Below are 26,967 nucleotides of genomic sequence, written 5' to 3' on the forward strand. Positions count from 1 at the left end.
GTAATCAAATCCCACTGGCCTTCAAAGTCAGATTCCCCGGGGATTCCCTGTCCCTTTGCCGGATCCCCAGGCTGGGAAGCCTGATGTAGGGCTCAGAATCTTGCCAACAGTGGGAGAGCATCTCTGTTATTACTGTTCTCCAGATTGTGGATTGCCCACCCAGTAGGTATGGGATTTGATTTTATCATGATGGTCCCCTCTACTGTCTTCTTGTGGCTTCTCTTTTGCTTTTGAATATGGAATATCTTTTTTTGGTAGGTTCCAGCTTCCTCCCGTTGATGGTTGTTCAACAGCTAGTTGTGATTTTGGTGCTCTTACAGGAGGAGATGAGTGTACATCCTCCTACTCTGCCATCTTAAACCAACCTCTCATATTTCCAAAATAAAAAGATTCTGTGAGTTTTCATTCTTTTAGTGAGAAGTAAGGCATTGCTTTCTGTTTTTGTGTATCTCTTTAATATCTGGCTTAATAAAAGACAGCTAGATTCTCTATGATTGAAGTGTAGGAAGAAAATAGAAAGACAGGTGGAGAATTCAATTGTCTTTTGGGGTGATTGTCGATATTCTTATCTGATACAGAAAATTTGACAGGTGGATGTTTCTTAAGGGTTAGTTGCAATGAAAATCTGCAACCACATCAGGTAATCTTTTGTACTCTGTATTTTATGTGTATGTACACACACACACTCCCGCACCTATCTATCCTCTAATCTATCTTTCACTTTGAATCGATATTTTATCCAAGGGTGATTTTAAAGTGGCCTGCATCAATTATTTGGAAAATATTGGTTCACTGTGTCATGTAGATCTTCCATGTATTGAGATAGCTTATCATATAATATCAAAAAATCACAATCATTAATAGCACTACAGTCTCATCAGAAAACTTTTTAAGCTGTCAAGCTCATGGTGGTGATGGAAGACATTTTCACATCTGAAGTATGGTGAAGTCATTCTGGCTTGAACTTTAGGCTAACTGGAACAGCCTGTCTTATGGCTTATCGAAGGTACAAGGTGTGTCTACTTTAACCCTTAAAAATATATGCAGAATAAGAGACACAGATGCATAGAACAGTCTTATGGACTCTGAGGGAGAAGGTGAGGGTGGGACGTTCTGGGAGAATAGCATTGAAACATGTATATTATCATATGTGAAACAGAACACCATTCCATGTTCGATGCATGAGACAAATGCTCAGGGCCGGGGCAATGGGATGACCCAGAGGGATGGGATGGGGAGGGAGGTGGGTGGGGGGTCCAGGAAGGGGAACACATGTAAACCCATGGCTGATTCATGTCAATGTATGGCAAAAACTATTACAATATTGTAAAGTAATTAGCCCCCAACTAAAATAAATAAATTTATTTAAAAAAAAAATGAAATTGGAGTAACTGTGGTTCAGGCATTCAAAAGGGAGCCAGGTTGCCATTATGGATATAGTTTCACACTTGTTACTCCATCACTGAGAACTTGAATTTTCTGAACTCAAGGACAGCAGTTCTCAAACACAATTATCTGTTAGCAGCTGACGGCTGCAGCCTTATGGTCTCAAGGTCTTCCCTTTTAACTATGCAACAATTTTGGATCCCAACCAATCCTTACCTAACAAGCATCCTTAATTTTTGCTATTTCTAATCCTAAGTCCTGACAACTTAGGTTAACTTTGTGGGTTTTGCCCATACAAGCCTCCCTCATTTTTGAGCCTGAATCTGTGACTCTCGGGCTATCATTCTCAGTTTGGCTGGAATAAAACTCTTTTCTATTCCTATTATAGATTGTTTATTGATTATCTCAGTTGACAGTATTGACACAAATTTCCCACATTTTCAAATTTCACTTGCAAGTGAAATTTTATCATTGGCAACAAATACTATCAGTTGTTTTGCTTGAAGTGTTAGGCTCATGTTACTCATTTTGTAGAAATGTCCAAGACAGAGTAATGTTAGCATTTCTATCAACTGTTCTTTCAAGGAAAAATGGCACTCCATGAAAAAATAGCTAGTTCAGCTAGTAACTCAGCCACTCAAGTGTTTTTCTTCAAGACCACAGTCCTACTGTGGTATTCAGCAAGAGTAGGCGTGTGCTTCCTGTTTCTTCCCTCACAATGTTAGAAGACCTGTACTCAGGGTTGAAATTGATAAAATTAGTACTTTTTACTACTTCATCAAGGATATTCCTAATACAAAACAAGAACAAAGTACCAAACTGGGAGTGTGTGGCATCAATGCAATGACCAACAAGATAGATTTGTGCCACCCTCTTTTTTTTTTGACCTTGCCAGGCAGCTTGTGGCATCTTAGTTTCCCCACCAGGAAGCAAACCCAGGCCCCGGCAGTAAAAGTGCAGAGGCCTAACCACTGGTTGGCTAGGGAATGTCTCTTGCCACCCTCTTGATTCTGCCTGAGGAGATGTCAGCTGGGTTTTGTGAACCCAGAAAAAAAATGACAAAGAACGTGTCATTTACAAAGAAGATTGTTTTTAACATTGGGACTCCTGGAAAGATCTCAGATTTCTAGAGATCTGAGGGCCATACTTAGAGAATTGCTGAATTAAAAGAAAGAGACCATGTGAGAAAACAGGTCATATAGTGGGGTTGATTTTAACATATGATAGCTTTCTTAAAATAAGTATTGCAGACTTCAAGTGCTGTGAGAGGCAGATTAGAAGAGGAGAAAGATCGGTGGGATTTACCAGGTCGGGAGATTTTACGTGGACCTTGAAGGAATGGAACCCACTCCAGTATTCTTGCCTGGAAAATCTCATGGACAGCGGAGCCTGGCGGGCTACAGTCCATGGGGTCTCAAAGAGTCGGACACGACTGAAGGGACTAAGCGTACACGCATGCATTGAAGGAACCGTACAGAGTTTTAAGAAAGGGTGTTGGATGGGAAAGGCTCAAAACGCACAGAGAAGACAAGACTGACTTCTGAGATCTTTGGATACCAAAGGTTGATAAAAGAATAAAGCCAGGCTTTTGTTCCCTGGGGCGCTGTGCGTACTAGGGAGGAGATGGGTGTTGTCTGAACTTTTGTCAACATCACCCCGAGCAATTGTAGGCGAAGAACATCCCTGGATTGACAGGTGCAGGGAGGCGGGGAGTTGGGGGTCACAGGCTTTGAAGGGACGGGCCTCTACTGAAAATACATATTTATGTCTCAGAATGTCTGCAGATAAAAACCCACCGGAAAAGGAAGTATGTCCGAGGAAACTAATTTTGCTAATACCTATCAATCCTTTGAAAAGCCCATAGAAGTAGGTGGCAAGGAGATGGTGGTGTATCAGAATGTTCACGTAGTTATAAAAGAACTTTAGGGAAAAATCCTGTGTTGAAACCACTTGTCTAACACATTGTTATCAGCAGCCCCCAGGCTTAGGGGTCCTCAGTCGCCAGCTCAGCGAACCGCGAGCGCTCGGGGGCAGCTGGGGCCGCTCGCAGTGGCTTGGAGCAACGTTCCCTCGGCCTTCCGCGACCGCAGAAGAATGGCCCTCGGCCCTCGCCTTACTCGGACTCTACCAACGTCGGCGCAGGGGGGTGGTTTGGTGGTCGCGGAAAAGGAACTCCGAGGGTGTGCCGGGAAAGCAGGGCTTCGGAGGACGGTTGTTTCACGGCTCGCGTGGTTCGCCCGCCCTTCTCCCCTGTCCGCTCCCCACCGCGCCGTTCCATCCGAGAGCTCTCCCTTGTTCCCGCGACGGCGGGTGAGCGCCCCGGCCCCCGGCCCCGGGCCGGGCTCCCCCCCTAGCTCCTCGGCGGTGGTGGCGGCCGGCGGGGAGGCGCCTGCGCGCAGTAATGGCAGCGCGGTGAGCAGGGACGGAGCTGACAGCCGCCGCCGCCCACCCTCCTCGCCGGGCACCGTCCTGCGCGCCCTCGGACTGTCTCCCTCCCCTGCTCCCTGCCCCGCGTCCCGCCTCTGCAGCAGGTAACCGCTGAAGGCCCGGAGCCAGCTGCGGGCTCCGGGAAACTTCCTCTCCCGGTTAGTGGGTGGCGGGGCTGGGGCGGGGAGAGGAGTTGGGGTCGCGGAGGGGGAGGGGAGGCATGGGGGGAGGCCGGGGACCGGGTGTCCTGAGGGTGACCCCGGCTCCAGGAGCGCCGGCCCCGGGGCCTGGCCGCCCCCGGACTGTATCCCGGGCCTCCAGCCGGCCTTGGCCGCCCCTCCCTCGGCCCCATTTTGCTCCCAGGGAGGGAAGGTGCGAGTGCGTGTTCTCTTTTATTTACGCGCTCACGCGGTTACACAGCTCTGTGTGTTTGCGGTGTGAGGCGGGGGGCGGGGGGCATCAATCTCTTACATCCTTACCACGAGTGTCTTCACTTTTGTTTCCGCAGACAGCGAAGATTGATAGCTCTGGGGAGGAGTGCCCTGCGTGCATGCTAGACCTGTCTCAACCCTTGGGGTCTGGTGAAATAAGATCTTTAGACTCTTAAGAGCACTTAGTTACACACTAGGGAATCTGGACCATTCCCTACCACCCTGCAAATACGTGCATGTACAGAAAACACTTGTGAGTTGCAGACAGTTTTGTCGTTAAATCCTCTCCTTTCCCCAGGGAGTACTAATACCTAGTTGTAAGGGAGAACCTTGGAAGTTTAGGTTTTGATAAGAAGATTAAAGACTATTAACATTCACGACAGACTTTGGCTTCACAGTGTAAGCATCTTTGAACTAGACCAGTCCCATAGTAACATAGGGGAAATAATCACTTAGTTCTGACTTATCACCGACTACACAATAGCCATTTAAGAACACTCAAAAGACTGCTCCCTCCTCTTTACTAGCTCACGTTTCTTTCCAAGGCAGACAATCGAACAGATTGTTTATATTTTGCCTCTTTTGCCCAAATACGGTGTTGGAAGACCCTTCAGAAAGAGTCAGAGATAAAATAGTAGATGTACACGGTGTTCTTAGTTAACTCTTCCCTACCCCAGATACTGTTTATAAGTTGGAAGGACATCTGTACATAGTATGTGAAAAACACCCTTTCCATGTCTGAATGCTCACATGCATCTGAAATGCTTTTACTTCACTCTCCACCCTCTGGTGATTTTTAAGTGTTTTCTGCGGGAAGGTAGTTTATTCATGTTTTTTTTATCTTCACCAGTGTGTCACTAAATGGAATGTTGTAGGCCTTCTTCAAAGTCTGTTTTGCCTTGTCTATCAGTTCACTATTTATTAAGCACCTGGTTTGTATGACAAGCATTACCTGAGACCTTAGGGATATAGCTATAAACAAGACATGTGAAATTTCTGCTTTCTTGGAGCTTCAGTTCTGGGAGGTAAGGGAAAGTCAGAAAGTAAGAAATAGAAAAAGTTTCAGCCAATCATAAGTACTATAAAAGAAGTAAAATAGGGAGTCGTAGTAGTGACTAGGAGAGACTGCCTCAGATGCTGTGGTCAGGAAAGACCTGTCTGAGGAGACTTTTGACCTGATATCTGAAAAGTGGGAAGGATATGGCCCCTGGAAGTCTGAGGGAACAGCAAATGGATATACCCAAAGGTAGTTTCAAGCTTAGGTTCAGCAAACTGAAAGCAACTCATGAAGGTGGGCTGAGACCCTCATGAGAAAGAAGAGGTTAGGTGGTAGCCATGGGACAGGTCATGTGAGGTCTGTTATCCAAAGGAGTTTGTTTGGCTTTTATTCTTAAGGAACATTGAAAAGCTGTTACCTTTTTGCAAAGCTGGGAGTGATACGGTCTGGTTTACAATCTGTGAAGGAGATTGGATAAGAGGAAAGAAGTTGGGCTATCTGTGAGAAGGCTGGGGCAGATCTGAGTAGTGACCAGAGTCAAGGAAAAAAGATGCTGAGGTATATTTTGGAGTTGAAAGTGGTGATCTGGCCTGGCTCAGATGGGAATACAGTTGCCTGGGATGGGGGTGACTCCTGGGTTTGAGGCTTCACCTGGAACGTGGTGATGCCATGGATTGAGATGGGGAAGTGAGGGAAGCAGGTTGTTGTATGGGTGTAGGGTTGGATAGAACACTTGAAGTAGGACCTATTCAGTATTCATGTAGAGATGAGAAGCAGGCGATTGGATACACAAGTCTGGAATTCAGTGGAGAGATTAGGGAGGCATTCATTCGTTCATTCATTCAACAAGTATTTTTTAAGCACCAGCTACGGACTAGGCAGTGGGGATACACCATAGTGAAAAAATAGACAAAAATCTCTGCCTTCATAGGATTTAACTTCTAGTTAGAGAAAGATATGGGGAGTCATCTGACTATCTTGGTTATTATAATTATGTTAATTTTTTAAAAGAATTAAAAAAAACTCCTCTGTTTTGTTTCATGTTATAATTATCTTCAGATACAAACTATATTCACATGATTCAGAATTTGAAATGTTTGATGGAGTATAGAATGAGAGTCGCTATTTCTTGTCCCAGCATATTTGAGGCCAAATACTTTGGCGGTCTCTCAACACAGCTTTCCATAGATATATTTTGTGCACATGTAGACAAATGTGTGTAGGTTTCTTCTCCCCACTTGGCAAAAATGGTAGCATACTTGCTTTGATTTGACACCTTGTATTTTTTAGAGTATTAAATAGTATTTAAAAGGTTATGAAACAGTATGAGACCATCTGAAATAAGAATGTACGAAAGAAGAGGAGACAGTCCTGGGGCACCGCAGCATTTTCTAATTTGGTCGCTATCTTCTGTGAGTTTAGGACCTGCAGGTATGGAGTTGAGTTTAAAGAGCTGTTGTTTTGGTGAGGCTTTTTTTTTTTTTTAACAAAACTTTGCACTGTTTCTTGTGTGTTTCACCTTTCTTATCTGCCTGTTTTCTTTATTTGCTAGAAAAATGTTTGATTATGATCGAAAGCAGCATTTCTGTGAATGTACTGTCAGTTAAATTCAAGTAAGTTGATAAAAAGACCAGCATTGAATCTTAATGTTTTGAGGAAGTTTGGCTAATGTTAAATCTTGGGAAAACAAGCAGAAATTTGGAATGTTTTCATGAGACAAAAGTATGTATGACATGAGATGTATGACTGAATTCTCTCTCAGTAATCAGTTAATAATCAGACTATCTGTTCAGAGTCGTCTGGCCCTTTGCCTGGGTTTGAATCTTAACAGACAAGTTTCTGTTGTGTTGCAGATGTTAGCATAATTCTTATGTTACCATCTTTAGGAATACATCCCAATTTACGATGATTTGCCTTAACAATTTTTCAACTTTATGGTGGTACAAAAGCAATATACATTCAGTAGAACCCTATTTTGAATTTTGATCTTTTCTTGGTCTAGCAATATGGAGTATGATAGTCTTGTGATGCTGGGCAGTGGCAGCGAGCCTTAGCTCCCAGAAAGCCAAGCGGTCATGAGAGGGAACAACCAGTACACTTAACAATCATCCTGCACATGGACAACCATTTTGTTTTTCATCAATGTAATAGTCACAAAATTACATGAGATAGTCGACATGTTATTACAAAGTAGGCTTTCTGTTAGATGATTTGCCCAACTGTGGGCTCATGTAAGCATCCTGAGCACTTTTAAGGTAGGCTAGGCTAAGCTATGATGTTTGGTAGGTGAGGTGTATTAAATGCATCTCGACCTGACGATATTTGTAACTTTTGATGTATTTAGGGAGACATAACCTGATCTTAAGTTGAAGAAGATCTATATAAGATTCAGACTATGTTACCACTTTGTATTTGGGAACGCCTGTTGGAGATACTGGAACAGTGAAGTTCCTTTAAGTCTTAAAAGTTTTGAGGCAATGACTAGAGTTAAGGTCATGATATTAGCATCTGCTACAACTTTTGGGGTGCAGTTGATGTTAGCTCCCCCTGTTGATTGGCCCAGAGGAGGGGAGATGGAATATTTTCTGTAAGTTGCTTTAAGCTTTATTTTTTTGAAGAATTAAAAAACTCAGACTCATTGTGTTCTCTACTAAATTTAATACCATTTTTTATATTGGTTGACATTTTGATTTTCACTTAGCTGTCTTTAGCCAGACACTTTCTATGTAAATTGATCTACCTCTTTGGGTTTTTTTTTTTTCAAATTGTTCTGTATTTATGAACTGTTTTGTTCAGTTTGATTTTATTTATGTTATTGTTACCTCCTTTTTTTCTTTTTCGTCTGAGATAAGTAAGCATTTAGTTTCTAGGTTGGAGAAATATCTTAAAAAATACTTAGTTTTTCTTTTTTGAAGCATTAGTAATTATTAGTAGTATGAAATATGTGTGTTTAGTGTATTAAGCTTACTTAAACTCTGTAAATGTAGATGTTAATGTTCTATTTGAAGATTTTAGTTATCCAGAGAATTTTCGCTTATATACTTTAACAGTGTAAATATTAACTGTTGTTATTTAATCATTGAATTACAGCCTGACTGATGAAAAATTCTGACACATATACAGTCAGGTTAGTAGCTTATCATCTTTGTTTCTCTTATCCGCTGTAAGCTTCTTGAAGGCAACATCTTTAATACCTGATAGAGGTCTGAGTATTGTGAATACTTAATAAATATCTATTAACTCAGTGACTTAAGTCTTGTTCTAATGTAGGTTGCTTTTCAAATAGAAATGTCAGATTTACCGTGTGTAAATATTTCTTGAATTTCTCAGTTTTGCTTTACTTCAGTTGATGGAAAGCACAAGATACTTAATTTTTTTTTTAATTTTATTTTTATTTCTTTTTTGTTGATTTGGCTGCACCACATAGCAAGTGGAATTTTAGTTCCCCAACCAGGGATCAAACACATGGCCCCTGAAGCAGAAGTGCTGAGGCTCAGGGAAGCACTGGACTGCCAGGGAAGTCCCCTAAATTTAAATGTTGAAATAATTTTAGACTCTACAGAGAAGTTGCACAAATGGTACAGAAAGCTCAGGTACACCTTTCCCCAGATTTCCCTAATGCTAACAGCTTATATAACCAGGGCACAGTGATCAAAACAAGGAAAATTAACATTAGTACTATGCTGTTAATTAAGCTACAGACCTTTATGTGAATCCCACCAGTTTTCCTGTAATGTCCTTTACCTTTTCAAGATTCAGTTCAGGATCAGACACAGCATTTAGCATCTGTCTCCCTAGTCTCTTCTAATCTGTGATGATCTTTTCTTATCTTTCATCATCTTCATGCTTGCAATGAATGGTCAGTTTATTTTGTAGAATGACTCAATTTGGGTTTCTCTGATGGTTTCTTATAGTTAGATTGAGGTGGTACATTTTTGGCAGGCATACTAAAGAAGTGATGCTGAGTCTACAGCATATCACATTGCAGGATACAGGATGTCAGTATATTGTATTAGAGGTGATGTTAGCTCTCATTAAGGTCATGTCTGTTAAATTTCTCTGCTTGTAAAAGTTACCATTTTTCTCTTTGTAATTACTGGATATCCTGGGGGAGATTCTTTGAAACTATGCAGAAATCCTGTTCTCAAATTTTTGTTATTTCATTGCAGCGTTCTTGAGTAGTTCTTGCTTGTAACAATAATTATAGCAGTGTTCACCTGATGGCAATTTTATATTTTCCTCATTTCCTTCTACATTTATTAATTGTAATTCTTCTGTAAGGGAGAACTGTCCCTTCTCCATATTTGTATCCATGTTGGGTCAGAGATCAATCCTGGGTATTCATCCATATTTGTATCCATGTTGAGTCGGAGATCAATTCTGGGTGTTCATTGGAGGGACTGATGTTGAAGCTGAAACTCCAACACTTTGGCCACCTCATGCGAAGAGTTGACTCATTGGAAAAGACCCTAATGCTGGGTAGGATCGGGGGCAGGAGGAGAAGGGGACGACAGAGGATGAGATGGTTGGATGGCATCACTGACTCGATGGACATGGGTTTGGGTAGACTCTGGGAGTTGGTGATGAACAGAGAGGCCTGGCGTGCTGCAGTTCATGGGGTTGCAAAGAGTCGGACACGACTGAGCGACTGAACTGAACTGAACTGAGTCAGAGATATTTGTTTTACTCTATGGTTTATAATTTAATTTTATCTTTATTGAATCACTCAGATTGTTCTGCTATGGCTTTCAAGTTGGCTCTTTGTCTTTTTAACATCCTCCAACCTCTTTAGGAAAGCACTTTCTGTTTTCTGACATCTTAACATGTCCAGACTCATTATATTGTCCTGCTGCAGCCCTGGAACCGATCATTTCTCCAGTGAGCTCTGGTTCCTTCTCTTGGAGAACGGTTTTTAGAAACCAAGATCTAGATGCTCTGTGTGCTGATTGCCACTGAGTGTCATTGCTCCTAAGCCCTCTCAGTGAACAGAGCTAGAAATATATGTATGAGTACTAATCCATGCATACACAACATCTATTTGTTTTTATATCTTTTCATCCCTGTGTATGTGTTAAAAACCATACTGATAACTCTCATTCCAGTCAAAACACTATAGCATTTACACTGGCTGTCCCCTTTTATTTATAACTGCTGTTTTCTGATAGAAATGGAGCATACTTTTCCAATAGTCATAATAATGGTTTGAAGTTACCAAAATGAGTCCAAAGTTTTTAGATATATGTGACTTAATTTAGCTCTCAGAATAGGATAACAAGTATTGCAAGTCATTGTGTTGTTAAAAAGGATAACTAGAGTATAATTCGAGTAATCCTTTTTAATATTTGTATAGAAGGCCAGGACTAGAAAGAAAATTCAGTCTTAATGTTTATTTGTGAAGAGGCTTATTGGTCACAGCTTTGTCTAACCTGTGTGCCAAAGTGGGTGGGCTTGCCTACTCATGAGAAACTCAGATTAATTCAAGTTCTCAAACTCATCCTTGAAACATATGTAAGAATTTTTTAAAGCTAGGTGGAGTCTTAAATTCCTGCCTAGCTTATTAAAATTGGAAAAAAGTGAGAAAGTAAGTGAAAAAGACATAAAACTTCATTCAGATAAGAGCCATGGAAAGAAATACTGTCTGTAGACATGTGGGAGAGTCTCAAGTCATTGAGGAGAGGGGTCTTTAATTCTGGTCAAGTTGACTTTAGTTTGGAAGCAGATTCTTTTATAATTTCTTTGTTGTATTATAAATATATTCCATACTTCCTACTGTCCCCCCTTCCTAAGGTTTTCTTCGTGCACTGTACATTTTGCCAATTGGAGTTACAGACCACTCTGTTTCTCTTGACTGTTTTTTTTTTTACCAGTGTCCTCCTTTTTTTAAAAAAACACACTACTAGAAGTTATTTTTATTTATTTTTAATTTTAAAAAGTTTTTATTTATTTGGCTGCACCAGATTTTGGTTGCAGCATGTGTAATCTCTAGTTGTTGCCTGTGAACTGTTAGTTGCAGCATATGGGATCTAGTTCCCGGACCAGGAATCGAGCCTGGACCCCCTGCATTGGGAACATGGACTCGTAGCCACTGGACCACCAGGGAGGTCCCCTAGAAATTCTTAAGTAAGCAGGTCACATGATGGAATTGACATTTGTGGTGTGGAGCTGTGTATGTCAAGCCTTATTGCAACAGTAAGCATTATACCCTGAGCCTCCAGCTAACAAGGATACCTCTTGGCTATAGCTCATGGGTCACACATTCAGTACAGTAAGATGAAAGTGTTGAGATGCATACTTGGAGCTTATTTTCATATGAAATCATGATAACTTTTGATCAGTGTATACCAGAGACAGTCTTAGAAATGGAAAATATTGCAGAATTAATAACGCTCTTTGATTAGGTATTAAATATTTTCCTTATTTTGTGTATTTAGACTATAACCTGCTCGATAAGCCCCCTGGATGTCATTTTAAAAACTTACTAGGGTATATTGACTTACCTGAAATTTATTTAGGCCCCAGTATTCTTTTGATAATTTTTGGAATGCCAGAATTTTATTGCTGGGAATGATCAGTACTGAAATAAAAAGTTAAATTTGATAGGTTTTTTGTTTTATTTATTTTTATTTTATTTTTTTACTAAAAAAAGATGACATTAAGTGTTTAGCCATTTACATTTGTTGATAATTATACTTTTGGAAGGCAACTGAAATGTTTATCAGTAATTAAGTTGTAGTCATACTGATCAGTATGTTGAACATGGTTATACATTTTGCTCAAATAGTTTGTGCTTCAGATATTTAATTATGTACCAGCATCAGTTCTGTTCTTAAAATGAAATGTTTTGAGATGCTGTTACTGCTTTACCTGCTGAAGTGTAATTATCCAAATCACTTCTTTGTATGAAAAATCTCTAAGTGAAAAACAGTATCACTTCAAATTAAAATCCATCCGATATTGGCAAAATTGTATCTTTTGTATTTCTGCTATTGCTGGCAACTTTGTTTTCTTTAAACATTGTTGGGGTGGGAATTTTGTCAGGCTGTGTTAACACATGGTAACACATTGTCAGGCTGTGTTAGCACTTTGGGACAGTACCATGTTGTTTCAGAGCTCTTTCAACACCTGTGCCTCAAAGTTAAGATTCTCGGGAGAAAGGAAAGGTTAGTGCGTTCGTGCATAATCAGTTGCTCAGTCATGTCCAATTCTTCTGTGAGTCCATGGACCCACCAGGCTTCTCTGTCCATGGGATTCTCCAGGCAAGATTACTGGAGTGGGTTGCTATTTCCTCCTCCAGGGGATCTCTTTTGTGTTCCAGGGAGTGAGATAGGTGTGTGAAGAGAAAAAGTTAAAAGGAAAAGAGATTTTAGAACATTGCTATCAGAAATCTAGATAACTTATCAGTTTGATTTTTGTCTTTACCTTGGGTTACCTGTCTATTCTAGTAACTGATTATAAAATAGAACTAGTAACTGATTATAAAGTGTTTGTTGTCAGAATACTAGTCAAGTATCTGTCCTGAGTCTCTGACAATCAGTGATTTGATGTATGTTTTTCTATTTTTTACTTTTTCAGCAACCATACAATACATAACCTAATGAGTATGTCTGCTTTCACGTGGCATAATGCTTTTGAGAATCATCTGTTGTTGTCCACATATCAGTGATTTGTCCTGCTTTAATACTGAATAGTATACTGTTGTGTCAATTCACCACATTTTGTTTTCCATCCACTAGTTGATGGGACATTTGGGTTTGTGCATTTTGGTAGTTATTAATAAATGTGCTCTAAAAATTTGTGTTTAGGTTTTCCTTTAAATGTATGTCTTCATTTCTCCTGTGTAAATAACCCAGAAATGGAATTGCTGGATCCCTTGGAAAGTGTATGCTTAACTTGAATAGAAACTGCCTAAGTGGTTATTAGGCAGCTTGTCACTGTTTAGTATGTAAGCTGTGGGCTTGTCTTATATGACCTTTATTATGTTGAGGTACATTCCCTCTATGCCCACTTTGTTGAGAGTTTTTGTCATAAATGATTGTTGAATTTTGTCAGATGCTTTTTCTGCATCTGTTGAGATCATCGGATGATTTTCATTCTTCATTTTATTAATGTTGCTGATTGATCTGTGGATGTTGAATCTTGTATCCCTGGAACGTATCACAGTTGATCATGGTGTATCAATCCTTTTAATGTGTTGTTGAATTTGGCTTGCTAAATTTTTTTTTTTTTTTTGCAAATTTTTGCATCTATGTTCATCAGGAATATTGGCATGTAGCTTTCTTTTCTTTTTGGTGTGTGTGTATTTTTTTTTTATATACCCATTTTGTTTATTTATTTATTTGAAACTTTTTATTTTGTATTGAGGTATAGCTGATAACAAATATAAAATTTCAGGTGAACAGTGAAGGGACTCAGCCATACATACATATGTATCTAGATTTTCTTTTCTTGTGGTGTCCTTTGGTAATCATGGTAATGCTGGCCTTGTAACAAGAGTTTGGAAGTATCCTTCCCTCTTTTTTTTCTTGGAAAGAACCCTCCTGGAGCCCTTTGTTCTGTGTCTGTATAGACGGGTTGTTTTTAAAATCTGTCAAGCTGCTGTCCTGAAAAATTCCTGTTCTTCTCTTCTGTGTTAGATCCCTCTTTTTCTGGGATCCCAAGTCTTTCTTGGTTCGTTAATTTCCTCCTGATAGAGGATATCTTCCAATAGATTCATGAGTAAAATGATTTCATGTAAATTATTTGATACCACTCTGGATAGAGAATTCTAGGTGATTAGTCATTTTCCCCTTAGCATTTTGAAGGCGTTGCTTTATATTACCTTCCAGCATCCAGTGTTGCAGTTGTAAATCTAGATATAATTTATAGTCGGTTGTGACTTTTTTCTTTTCTGAAAAATTATGAACTCTTTTCTTTATCCTCAGTAGTTTAGTGTGCCAAAAAGTGGTGCCTTGTTATTTTTAAAATCAAATATTCTGGGTACTCAATATGCCCTTCTAAGTTGGAAAACTAATGTTCATTAGTTCTGCAGTATTTTTTCTTTGATAATTACCTCTCATTCTGATTTTCTAGAATGCATATTAATTGAATGTTAGATCTTTTGGATTAATAATACTTTTTAAAAAAACTTTCTGATTCTTATTTCTTTTATGTGCTCCCCACTCTTCCTCATATTTATGGAACTGTTGATGATGATGGTCAAGATTTTTTTTTTAAACCCTTTTACTTTGAAAAATTGCAAACATATAGAGAGAATGAATAGTTTAATAATGCCTAATGTACTTGTCACTCATTCTCAACAATAATCAATCAGTTCATAAAGAAGCTGTTTAATTTTGAGGTAGGTCTCAGAAGTATTTATTACATTCATAAGTATTTTGGAATGTGTCTTTGACAGATAAGAACTCTCATTTTTAAAGCTCTCATAATTGTTATAAAAAATATTTTTAAGGTCATGAAATAGCCCCTCAGTGTTTTCAGATTTCCAGGGTTATCATAAATATAAATTTTTAAAAAGAGCGTAAATCTAGATCCAAATAGGAACAATCATACTATGGTAAATTAATGTGCCTTTTCAGTCTATTTTACTTTAATTTCTCCTCCATAAATATCTCTCACTCTCATTTTCTTTTCTCTTATCTTATGTGCATGCATAAATTATTGAGAAATCTGATTATCCAGTAGTTTCCTGTAGTCTAGATTTTGCTGACTTGCAGGTTGATGGTTAGTAATGTTTGTATATATAATATGTATCGCATAGGAGGAATTCAGAAGGTATTTAATGAACAGTAAGGCTAATGATAAATTGTAATTTTCTTATTAATAAGTATTTATAGCAATTGTAACTTAAGTTGTGTTAACAGTATCTTTAGAAGAAAACTTTGTTGATGTCAACGTGAAAAGAACTTACTAATCCATTTAAAAAACTATTTAAACTCAAAAATACTAATATTGAACTGCTGCTGCTGCTAAGTAGCTTCAGTCGTGGCCGACTCTGTGCGACCCCATAGACGGAAGCCCACCAGGCTCCCCCGTCCCTGTGATTCTCCAGGCAAGAACACTGGAGTGGGTTGCCATTTCCTTCTCCAGTGCATGAAAGTGAAAAGTGAAAGAGAAGTCGCTCAGTTGTGTCCAACTCTCAGTGGCCCCATGGACTGCAGCCCACCAGGCTCCTCCGTCCATGGGGTTTTCCAGGCAAGAGTACTGGAGTGGGGTGCCATTGCCTTCTCCGAATATTAAACTAGGTACTTTAATTTTGGAGGACTCATCACATATCATATCAAACATAAGAGAATGAATCCAAGTACAGCCAAGCAGTGAAATGCTATTTGTCTAGTCACTTGGTCGAGTCCAACTCTTTGCGACTGCATGGACTGTAGCCCGCGAGGCTCCTCAGTCCATGGGATTCTCCAGGCAAGAATGCTGGAGTGGGTTGCCATTTCCTTCTCCAAGAAATGCTATTAGGATTAAAGAAATCCTTATGTATTAATATGGAGTGCTTTTCTGACAGAATGTGGTCCACTGGAGAAGGGCATGGCAAACCACTTCAGTATTCTTGCCTTAAGAACCCCATGAACAGTATGAAAAGGCAAAAAGATAGGACACTGAAAGATGAACTCCCCAGGACGGTAGGTGCCCAGTATGCTACTGGAGATCCGTGGAGAAATAACTCCAGAAAGAATGATGGGATGGAGCCAAAGCAAAAACAATACCCAGCTGTGGATGTGACTGGTGATAGAAGCAAAGTCCGATGCTGTAGAGAGCAATATTGCATAGGAACCTGGAATGTGAGGTCCATGAATCAAGGCAAAATGGAAGTGGTCAAATGGGAGGTGGCAAGAGTGAACGTCGACATTCTAGGACTCGGTGAACTGAGATGGACTGGAATGGGTGAATTTAACTCAGATGACCATTATATCTACTACTGTGGGTAGGAATCCCTTAGAAGAAATGGAGTAGCCATCACTGTCAACAAAAGGGTCTAAAATGCAGTACTTGGATGCAATCTCAAAAACGACAGAATGATCTCTGTTCATTTCCAAGGCAAACCATTCCATATCACGGTAATCCAAGTCTATGCCCCGACCAGTAACGCCGAAGAAGCTGAAGTTGAACAGTTCTGTGAAGACCTACAAGACCTTTTAGAACTAACACCCAAAAAAGATGTCCTTTTCATTATAGGGGATTGGAATGCAAAAGTAGGAAGTCAGGAAACACCTGGTGTAACAGGCAAATTTGGCCTTAGAGTACAGAATGAAGCAGGGAAAAGGCTAATAGAGTTTTGCCAAGAGAACACACTGGTCATAGCAAACACCCTCTTCCAACAACACAAGAGAAGACTCTACACATGGACATCACCAGATGGTCAACATCGAAATCAGATTGATTATATTCTTTGCAGCCAAAGATGGAGAAGCTCTATACAGTCAGCCAAAACAAGACCGGGAGCAGACTGTGGCTCAGATCAAATTCAGACTTATTGCCAAATTCAGACTTAAATTTGAAGAAAGTAGGGAAAACCACTAGACCATTCAGTTATGACCTAAATCAAATCCCTTATGATTATACAGTGGAAGTGACTAATAGATTTAAGGGACTAGATCTGATAGAGTGCCTGATGAACTATGGACAGAGGTTCGTGACATTGTACAGGAGACAGGGATCAAGACCATCCCCATGGAAAAGAAATGCAAAAAAGCAAAATGGCTGTCTGAGGAGGCCTTACAAGTAGCTGTGAAAAGAAGAGAAGCAAAAAGCAAAGGAGAAAAGGAAAGATATTCCCATCTGAATGCAGAGTTCCAGAGAATAGCAAGGAGAGATAAGAAAGCCTTCCTCAGCGATCAATGCAAAGAAATAGAGGAAAACAACAGAATGGGAAAGACTAGCGATCTCTTCAAGAAAATTAGAGATACCAAGGGAACATTTCATACAAAAATGGATTCGATAAAGGACAGAAATGGTATGGAACTAACAGAAGCAGAATATATTAAGAAGAGGTGGCAAGAATACACAGAAGAACTGTACAAAAAAGATCTTCATGGCCCAAATAATCACAATGGTGTGATCACTCACCTAGAGCCAGACATCCTGGAATGTGAAGTCAAGTGGGCCTTAGAAAGCATCACTACGAACAAAGCTAGTGGAGGTGATGGAATTCCAGTTAAGCTCTTTCAAATCCTAAAAGATGATGCTGTGAAAGTGCTGCACTCAATATGCCAGCAAATATGGAAAACTCAGCAGTGGCCATAGGACTGGAAAAGGTCAGTTTTCATTCTAATCCCAAGCAAAGGCAATGCCAAAGAATGCTTGAGCTACCGCACAATTGCACTCATCTCACACTCTAGTAGAGTAATGCTCAAAATTCTCCAAGCCAGGCTTCAGCAATACGTGAACCGTGAACTTCCAGATGTTCAAGCTGATTTTAGAAAAGGCAGAGGAACCAGAGATCAAATTGCCAACATCCAGTGGATCATCGAAAAAGCAAGAGTTCCAGAAAAACATCTATTTCTACTTTATTGACTATGCCAAAGCCTTTGACTGTGTGGATCACAATAAACTGTGGAAAATTCTGAAAGAGATGGGAATACCAGACCACCTGACCTGCCTCTTGAGAAACCTGTATGCAGGTCAGGAAGCAACAGTTAGAACTGGATATGGAACAACAGACTGGTTCCAAATAGGAAAAGGAGTATGTCAAGGCTGTATATTGTCACCCTGCTTATTTACCTTATATGCAGAGTACATCATGAGAAACACTGGGCTGGAAGAAACACAAGCTGGAATCGAGATTGCTGGGAGAAATATCAATAACCTCAGATATGCAGATGACACCACCCTTATGGCGGAAAGCGAAGAAGAATTAAAGAGCCTCTTGATGAAAGTGAAAGAGGAGAGTGAAAAAGTTGGCTTAAAGCTCAACGTTCAGAAAACTAAGATCATGGCATCTGGTCCCATCGCTTCATGGCAGATAGATGGGGAAACAGTGGAAACAGTGTCAGACTTTATTTTTGTGGGCTCCAAAATCACTGCTGATGGTGATTGCAGCCATGAAATTAAAAGACGCTTACTCCTTGGAAGGAAGGTTATGACCAACCTCGATAGCATATTAAATGCAGAGACATTACTTTGTCAACAGAGGTCCGTCTAGTCAAGGCTATGGTTTTTCCAGTGGTCATGTATGGATGTGAGTGTTGGACGGTGAAGAAAGCTGAGCCCCGAAGAATTGATGCTTTTGAACTGTGCTGCTGGAGAAGACTCTTGAGAGTCCCTTGGACTGCAAGGAGATCCAACCAGTCCATCCTAAAAGAGATCAGTCCTGCGTGTTCATTGGAAGCACTGCTGTTGAAGCTGAAACTCCGATACTTTGGCCGCTTCATGGGAAGAGTTGACTCATTGGAAAAGACGCTAATGCTGGGAAGGATTGCGGGCAGGAGGAGAAGGGGTCGACAGGATGAGATGGTTGGATGGCATCACCGACTCGATGGACATGGGTTTGGGTAAACTCCGAGAGTTGGTGATGGACAGGGAGGCCTGGCATGCTGCGATTCATGGGGTTGCAAAGAGTCGGACACGACTGAGCAACTGAACTGAACTTTCCAAATGTATTGTTAAGTGAATATATTATTAAGTAAGTGGTGTGATGCCATTTATCTAAAACAGATGAAGAAAGACCATCTCTATATTCAATTATGTAAAAAGGGGAAATAATGACATATATGAATAAAATACTCCCAGACACATATAATAGATTCCTCTAGTGATGGGACCTGGTGACTCTAGCATGGGAGTGAGTGGGAGACTGAGATTTCAGAATTTGCAATCATGTAAATGTACTTGTTCTCCCCTACATTCCCCTCCACATTAAATTGCTCCGAAACTTTTGGTATGGTTATTTCACCTTAAGTGTCTTAACAGCTTTATTGAGTTATCCTTCACATACCATTCAGTGTACTCATTTGAACTGGTTCAAATGAGTTCAGTGGTTTTTAGCACATTTTAGGGTTGTGCAAACAGGATGACAGTCAGTTTTAAAACATTTTCATCACCTAATTAGCAGTCACTTCCCATTTTTATCCAGATCCTCTAACCCTGTGCAAACACTAAAGTACTTCCTGTGTCTACTGATTTGTCTATTCTGGATATTTCATTTAAACGGAATGCTGTAATAGGTGGTCTTTTATGACCAACTTTATTCACAGAATATGTTTTTGAGGTTTATCTATATTGTAGCATCTATCAGTACTCCATTCCTTTGTATTACAGAATAATCATTGTATGGATGTACTACATTTTATTTATCCATTTTTTATTTGATAGATATTTGAGTGATTTCCACTTTTTTGGCCCTTAGGAATAAATGCTGCTATGAACGTTTGTGTCCAAGGTTCTATGTTTTTTATTTTATTTATTTTTGGCTGGGCTGGGTCTTTATTGCTGTTTGGGCTTTTCTCTAGTCGTGGTGGTTGGGCTTCTCACTGCAGTGGCTTCTTTGTGTTGCAGATCAAGGCTCGAGGGCACTTGAGCTTCAGTAGTTGTGGCAAGTGGGGTCAGTAGTTGTGGCTCCCGGGCTTTAGTTGCTCCGTGGCATGTGGGATCTTCCTGGATCAGGGATTGAACCAGAGTCTCTTGCATTGCCATGTGGATTCTTTACCACTGAGCCACCAGGAAATGTCCAAGTTTTTGTGTGGACATGTTTTCTTTTGTATAGGAATGAATTACTGAGTCATGTGGTAGCTCTGTGTTTATATAAATCACTTTTGTAATTATTGTTAACAGCCATACAATACTTAGAAATGGTGCTCTCAGTGAGAAAATCTAATCTATGAATCATTTTCACATGTAATGAAAATTTCATAAATGTATTTGTCATAACATTTCTTTCTTTGCCCTCTCTCTTTTACATCCTGATATAAATTCTCCATGAGTAAGTGATCATTTAAATAATTTAAATAAGATGAAGAAGCATACATTTTATTTAAGGAGTTTAAATAAAGGAGCTTTCTATTGGGCAGGCATAGAAGCTAACAGACTGTTTTAGCATACTTCCTGTTACTGGTTTGTTAGTTTTTAGTATATTTCCCTGGGCTGATGCTTCTCTCACCTTGGTGTTCACATTTTCCATCCATCTAAGATTATCACTGTACATAAACCCATTCTCTCTGTTGATCTCAACAGAGAAATTAGTGCCAGTCTGATGCTGCTAAAGCTTGAATAAAGCTAAAAGGTAATCTTTGCAACCATTAAAATAATGTATAAGTAGGGTGTGTAGTATGATCCCATTCTTATAGGGGGAGGAATGGAATGTGAAGCAAACAGTGATAGCTTTTTGGTACATAGTTACACAGTAGTCTCCCTACCCTGAGGAAACACTCAGATAGTCATGGCTCAGTTCAGTTCAGTTGCTCAGTCGTGTCTGACTCTTTGTGACTCCGTGGACTGCAACATGCCAGGCTTCCCTGTCTGTCACCAACTCCTGGAGCTTGCTCAAATTCATATCCATTGAGTTGGCTGAGGGTAGTTTAATTCTCTAAGAGTGGTTAAAGAGAGTTCTCAAGTCATACAGAAGAGGACACCTTACCTAGCTTAAGTGGGCCCAGAAAATTTCTTAAAAGCTAATATTCTGGGCCAAGGCTAAAATATCAGTAGGAGTTAGATGAATGGATTGAAAGGCGGCGGCATGGAGAAGAGAAGAATTTTAGGTACAGAAAGCAATCAGGGTAACACTCAGTGTTTGTGAATCAGCCTGTTGTGTTCAGTGACCTCTAAGCAAAGAAGTTTCCAGATTATGATGTCAAGGAAGGGAGTCCCATGAGAAGAGCAAGGTGAGGAGGGGCTTTAGTCCAAGGTCACATCATGGAAGCTTGATGAGCCATGTTGCCAATGAGCTTAAACCAGAGCTATCCATAGTGGAAAATCTCAAGCTGCTTTAAGTACCAGAGTGACATCGTCAGCTCTGTGGTTTAGGTATGTTGTTTTTGTTGCTGAATGCCAGATCCAAGAGTCTAACTTTCTTAAAAGTCAAGAACTCTGTTTGTTGACCACTGTTATCCTCACCTAGTACAATGCCTGGCATGTATCTAAGTACTCACTAAGGATGTTACTAAGTCTCCTGGAGTAGGACATGGCTACCCACTCCCAGTATTCTTGCCTGGGAAATCCCATGGACAGAGAAACCTGGTGGGCTACAGTTCATAGGGTTGCAAGGAGTTGGCCGTCACTGAACACACAGCACATAGTTGTATATGGCAGTTGAGGACAGGGGTTCCAGCGCAGGTCTGAATCCTCTTGATGCCATCAATAAATAGCTCTGTGACCTTAAGCAAGTTTGTTAATCACTATGTAATTAGTTTTCTTATCCAGAAAATGGAGGGAACAGTGGGCCCTACTTCATCAGATTGTTGGGAGGATTGAGTTTATATGAAGTACTTGGTGCTGCTGCTGCTAAGTCGCTTCATTTGTGTCTGACTCTGTGCGACCCCATAGATGGCAGCCCACCAGGCTCCCCCGTCCCTGGAATTCTCCAGGCAAGAACACTGGAGTGGGTTGCCACTTCCTTCTCCAATGCGTGAAAGTGAAAAGTAAAAGTGAAGTTGCTCAGTTGTGTCCGATTCTTAGCGACCCCATGGACTATAGCCCACCAGCTTCCTCCGTCCATGGGATTTTCCAGGCAAGAGTACTGGAGTGGGGTGCCATTGCCTTCTCCATATAAAGCACTTAAATTCGTGTTTGGCTCATAGTAAGTATGGGCTTCCCTGATAGCTCAGTTGGTAAAGAATCTGCCTGCAATGCAGGAGACCCCGGTTCGATTCCTGGGTCGGGAAGATCCGCTGGAGAAGGGATAGGCTACCCACTCTAGTATTCTTGGGCTTCCCTTGTGGTTCAGCTAGTAAAGAATCCGTATGCAATGTGGAAGACCTGGGTTTGATCCCTGTGTTGGGAAGATCCCCTGGAGAAGGGAAAGTCTACCCACTCCAGTATTCTGGCCTGGAGAATTAATTCCATGGAGTCTACAGTCACAAAGAGACACGACTGAGTGACTTTCATAGTAAGTACTGTATAAATATTAACAGTTATTAGTACTTCTTTGATAAATAAAAGATGAATGCAAACTAGAACTGTTGAGGGCCTGACCCCAGAGCTTTCATGGGGTTGGTTGCACGAGAATGGAAGGATTTAAGGGAAAATCCCACACACAGTTAGATAGAATGTGTGAACAGCATGAGGAGTTAAGGTTAATTTTCTGATTTAAAACTGGAGCTTTAGGTTCTCTTGTTCCCGCAACACACACACACACACACACACACACACACACACACACACACACACACACACACACACACACACACACACACACACACACACACACACACACACACACACACACACACACACACACACACACACACGGATTACTGCTAGTTAGAGGAAGTTTAAGGCCTGGAGGTACTGTGGGAGAGAGTTGATTCGGTGTGACACACCCTCTTTGGGCTTTTGTTTGACCTCTCTGGCTCTTTTTCTTTTCTTCCTTGAGGTCTGTTCCCTGGGCTCTGGAATTCTTTTCTTCACCACGTAAGAAGGGCCCAGGGCTGCCTCCAGTTCATGGACCAAGCAACTGGTCTCTTGTCTTGTTTCCTTTCTCTCTATGCATTCTGCCTTCTCCCTGCTGTCTCTTTACCTCCTTTTTTCCCCACAGTGGGACACAAAGAGGAAGAATGTTCCCTCCTTGTTTGGCCCTGGCTACAGACTAACTTGGTGCTTCACAGTCCCGGTAGTGAGGGAAAACTTCAGGGAGGATGTGAAGGCTTGTGCTGGAAAAATGCTCCCTTGTGCAATTAAATGTGGCTTTAAGAGATTTTTCTTTTAATTCTGTTCTTCCGGTGTGTTATGGAGAAGGATTTGGAATCCAGCTAAACTGATGCTTCAAGAAAAGAAACCCTTTAATGGTTTTGTGTTTCCTCATATATGTGCGCTTGGTCTCCAGTTTAAGGAGTGCAAACTGCAAGGATTTGGGGCTGAAGCCTTTTTGTCTTTACCGAGTATCTGCTGTGTATTTCTCATGTTGGAGTTTAACTTTTTGGCTCATTGAGTCTCAGCTTTTTTTCTCTCAGCACGTTAAGCTTCTCATTCTTTGGACCACCCTGAATTATAAATAATTTGTGTTAAAAGCTCTCTATTTCTTAGAATTTGTAGTGAATACAAACATTCTGAGGAATTCCTTGTCTGGACAGTCTTGAAAAGACGGGAGCCAATGTTAATTGTTCTTACCATGTGCCAGGCTCTGTTCTCATCCCTTCCTGAATCCTGCTAATGATGCGATTGTTTCAGAGACAAGTGACTGACCCCGTGGAATTCATGCTAATGTTAGCATTGTCTTTAGCAGATTTCAAGGCTAAACTTGCACAATGTCTTTGAAACCAAGAGTAGTGGATTTTGATGAAACCTGGAACAAACTCCTCACGACAATCAAAGCTGTGGTCATGTTGGAGTACGTGGAGAGAGCAACGTGGAATGACCGCTTCTCGTATCCTTTGGTGGCACCTACGCCTGCGCCCTTCAGCGTGCTGGGTTCATAAGCTTGTTGAAAACAGGTTTAAGCTTTCCTAAGTGGAAGAACTTTCCAGTATGACTATTTTCAAATGTATTATTGTTCACAGTTACAAGTTTATTGCCCATATGTGGCAGTCAGCAATCTTCCATAACCTTTTGTTCAACAAATACTTTACTGAGATTTAACGTATGTCAGACACTGCTTTAGGCTTTGGGAGTACAGCTGTGAACAAAACAAGCCACTTTCCCTTCATTCTACTGAAGGAGATAGGCATTAAACAGATGTAAAGCAAACCTAATGCCAGTGCTTCTATTAATCATAACAGGTTAAATATTGGGGTGGAGGGTGGGGAGGAGTGAAGCAGGGCAAGGGTCTGAGTGTGGCTGGAGTGTATGTGCGACTCTGCAGATGGTGGTCAGGGACGGTCTCTCTGAGGATGGTGATAAAACTTGAGCAAAGACTAGGACAGAGGGAGGGAGCAGGTAACACAGAGACCTAGGGGCAGCGTTCCAGGCAGAGAGCCACATTCAGCGACTGTGAGACGGAAACAGTTCTTAACCGAGTTGTCTACATTTGTGAGTTAGGGGTTGTATATGAAAACATAAACTGGTAGTTTCCCTATGGTCTAAAACCTGCTGCCCTGCATTCCTACATGACAGCAATCTTATTTTAAAAAATTTATATACATACACATGTATATACTATACCTAATATGGAGAAGCTCTATACAGTCAGCAAAAATAAGACCAGGAGCTGACTGTGGCTCAGATCATGAACTCCTTATTGCCAAATTCAGATTTAAATTGAAGAAAGCAGAGAAAACCACTAGACCATTCATGTATGACCTAAATCAAATCCCTTAAGATTATACAGTGGAAGTGACAAATAGATTCAAGGGATTGGGTTCAAGGGATTAGTTCTGATAGAGTGCCTGATGAACTATGGACGGAGGTTCGTGACATTGTACAGGAGGCAGTGATCAAGACCATCCCCAAGAAAAAAAATGCAAAAAGGCCAAATGGTTGTCTGATGAGGCCTTACAAGTAGCTGTGAAAAGAAGAGAAGTGAAAGACGAAAGAGAAAACGAAAGATATAACCATTTGAATGCAGAGTTCCAAAGAATAGCAGAATAGCAAGGAGAGATAAAGCCTTCCTCAGTGATCAGTGCAAAGAAATAGAGGAAAACAATAGAATGGGAAAGACTAGAGATCTCGTCAAGAAATTTAGAGATACCAAGGGAACATTTCATGCAAAGATGGGCTCAATAAAGGACAGAAATGGTATAGACCTAACAGAAGCAGAAGATATTAAGAAGAGGTGGCTGGAGAAGGAAATGGCAACCCCCTCCAGTATTCTTGCCTGGAAAAATCCCATGGACCCGGGAGCCTAGTAGGCTGCAGTCAATAGGGTCACAAAGAGTTGGACACGACTGAGGGACTTCACCTTCTTTCACTTGTATTGAAAACAACTGATTATGTGAACTCCCTTTGTTGGTAGGTTACTTTATGCTCCTCACAAAAGCTCAAAGTTGTTTATTCCAAAGTTTCATCTGTTTGAGGAAACTCAAGATAAAATCATCAGTTAACCCCCCCCCCCCCAAAAAAAGAAGAGGTGGCAAGAATACACAGAAGAACTATACAAAAAAGATCTTCATGACCCAGATAACCATGATAGTGTGATCACTCACCTAGAACCAGACATTCTGGAATGTGAAGTCAGTGGGCCTTACGAAGCATCACTATGACCAAAGCTAGTGGAGGTGACGGAATTCCAGTTGAACTACTTCAAATCCTAAAAAACGATGCTGTGAAAGTGCTGCACTCAACATGCCAGCAAATATGGAAACCTCAGCAGTGGCCACAGGACTGGAAAAGGTCAGTTTTCATTCCAATCCCAAAGGAAATGCCAAAGAATGCTCGAACTACCACACAATTGCACTCATCTCACACGCTAGTAAAATAATGCTCAAAATTCTCCAAGCCAGGCTTCAGCAATACGTGAACCGTGACATCCAGATGTTCAAGCTGGATTTAGAAAAGGCAGAGGAGCCAGAGGTCAAATTGCCAACATCCGCTGGATCATTGAAAAAAGCAAGAGAGTGCCAGAAAAACATCTGTTTCTGCTTTATTGACTATGCCAAAGCCTTTGACTATGTGAATCACAACAAACTGGAAAATTCTGAAAGAGACGGGAATACCAGACCACTTGACCTCCTTCCTGAGAAATCTGTATGCAGATCGGGAAGCAACAGTTAGAACTGGACATGGAACAACAGACTGGTTCCAAATTGGGAAAGGAGTACGTCAAGGCTCTATATTGTCACCCTGCTTATTTAACTTATATGCAGAGTACATCTTGAGAAATGCTGGACTGAATGAAGCACAAGCTGGAATCAAGATTGTCAGGAGAAATATCGATAACCTCAGATATGCAGATGACACCACCCTTATGGCAGAAAGTGAGGAAGAACTAAAGAGCCTCTTGTTGAAAGTGAAAGGAGTGAAAAAGTTGGCTTAAAACTCAGCATTCAGAAAACTAAGATCATGACATCTGGTCCCATCACTTCATGGCAAATAGATGGGGAAATAATGGAAACAGTGACAGACTTTATTTTTGGGGGCTCCAAAATCACTGCAGGTGGTGACTGCAGCCATGAAATTAAAAGATGCTTACTCCTTGGAAGAAAAGCTATGACCAACCTAGATAGCATATTAAAAAGCAGAGACATTACTTTGCCAGCAAAGGTCCGTCTAGTGAAAGCTATGGTTTTTCCAATAGTCATGTATGGATGTGAGAGTTGGACTATAGAGAAAGCTGAGCACTGAAGAATTGATGCTTTTGAACTGTGGTGTTAGAGAAGACTCTTGAGAGTCCCTTGAACTGCAAGGAGATCAAACCAGTCAATCCTAAGGGAAATCAGTCGTTACTATTCATTGGAAGGACTGATACTGAAGCTTGAAACTTCAATACTTTGGACACCTGATGTGAAGAACTGACTCACTTGAAAAGATCCTGATGCTGGGAAAGATTGAAAGCGGGAGGAGAAGGGGATGACAGAGGATTAGATGGTTGGATGGCATCACCGACGCGATGGACACGAGTTTGAGTAAGCTCTGGGACTTCGTGATGGATGGGGAGGCCTGGCGTGCTGCAGTCCATGGAGTTACAATGAGTTGGACACA

The 26,967-nt window shown here is 40.8% G+C and overlaps 1 protein-coding gene across 50 annotated transcripts in view; it reads left to right on the forward strand.

Annotated features, from left to right (window-relative positions):
• The first annotated feature begins 3,777 nt into the window (after window positions 1–3,777).
• Window positions 3,778–26,967, forward strand: part of CUL2 (cullin 2) — a 73,111-nt gene continuing 49,921 nt past the window's right edge. Inside the window, exons 1-7 of one of the 50 annotated variants that reach the window (XM_081554349.1) lie at window positions 3,778–3,917; window positions 4,322–4,497; window positions 5,640–5,799; window positions 6,532–6,672; window positions 6,794–6,854; window positions 8,332–8,368; window positions 23,615–23,758. In XM_081554349.1, the coding sequence (XP_081410475.1) occupies window positions 23,640–23,758 (119 nt within the window). In that variant the 5' untranslated portion in view covers window positions 3,778–3,917; window positions 4,322–4,497; window positions 5,640–5,799; ... (2 more) ...; window positions 8,332–8,368; window positions 23,615–23,639. Of the gene's footprint in view, window positions 3,972–4,321; window positions 4,498–5,639; window positions 5,800–6,531; window positions 6,673–6,793; window positions 6,890–8,331; window positions 8,369–23,614; window positions 26,892–26,967 lie in introns of all 50 variants that reach the window. The other 49 variants (XM_081554326.1, XM_081554339.1, XM_081554321.1 and 46 more) reach the window with 49 other exon arrangements.

This window comes from Giraffa tippelskirchi, chromosome 13 (genome assembly GCF_054371585.1).
Source record: "Giraffa tippelskirchi isolate mGirTip1 chromosome 13, T2T-mGirTip1v1.2.pri, whole genome shotgun sequence".
NCBI classification, from domain to species: domain Eukaryota; kingdom Metazoa; phylum Chordata; class Mammalia; order Artiodactyla; family Giraffidae; genus Giraffa; species Giraffa tippelskirchi.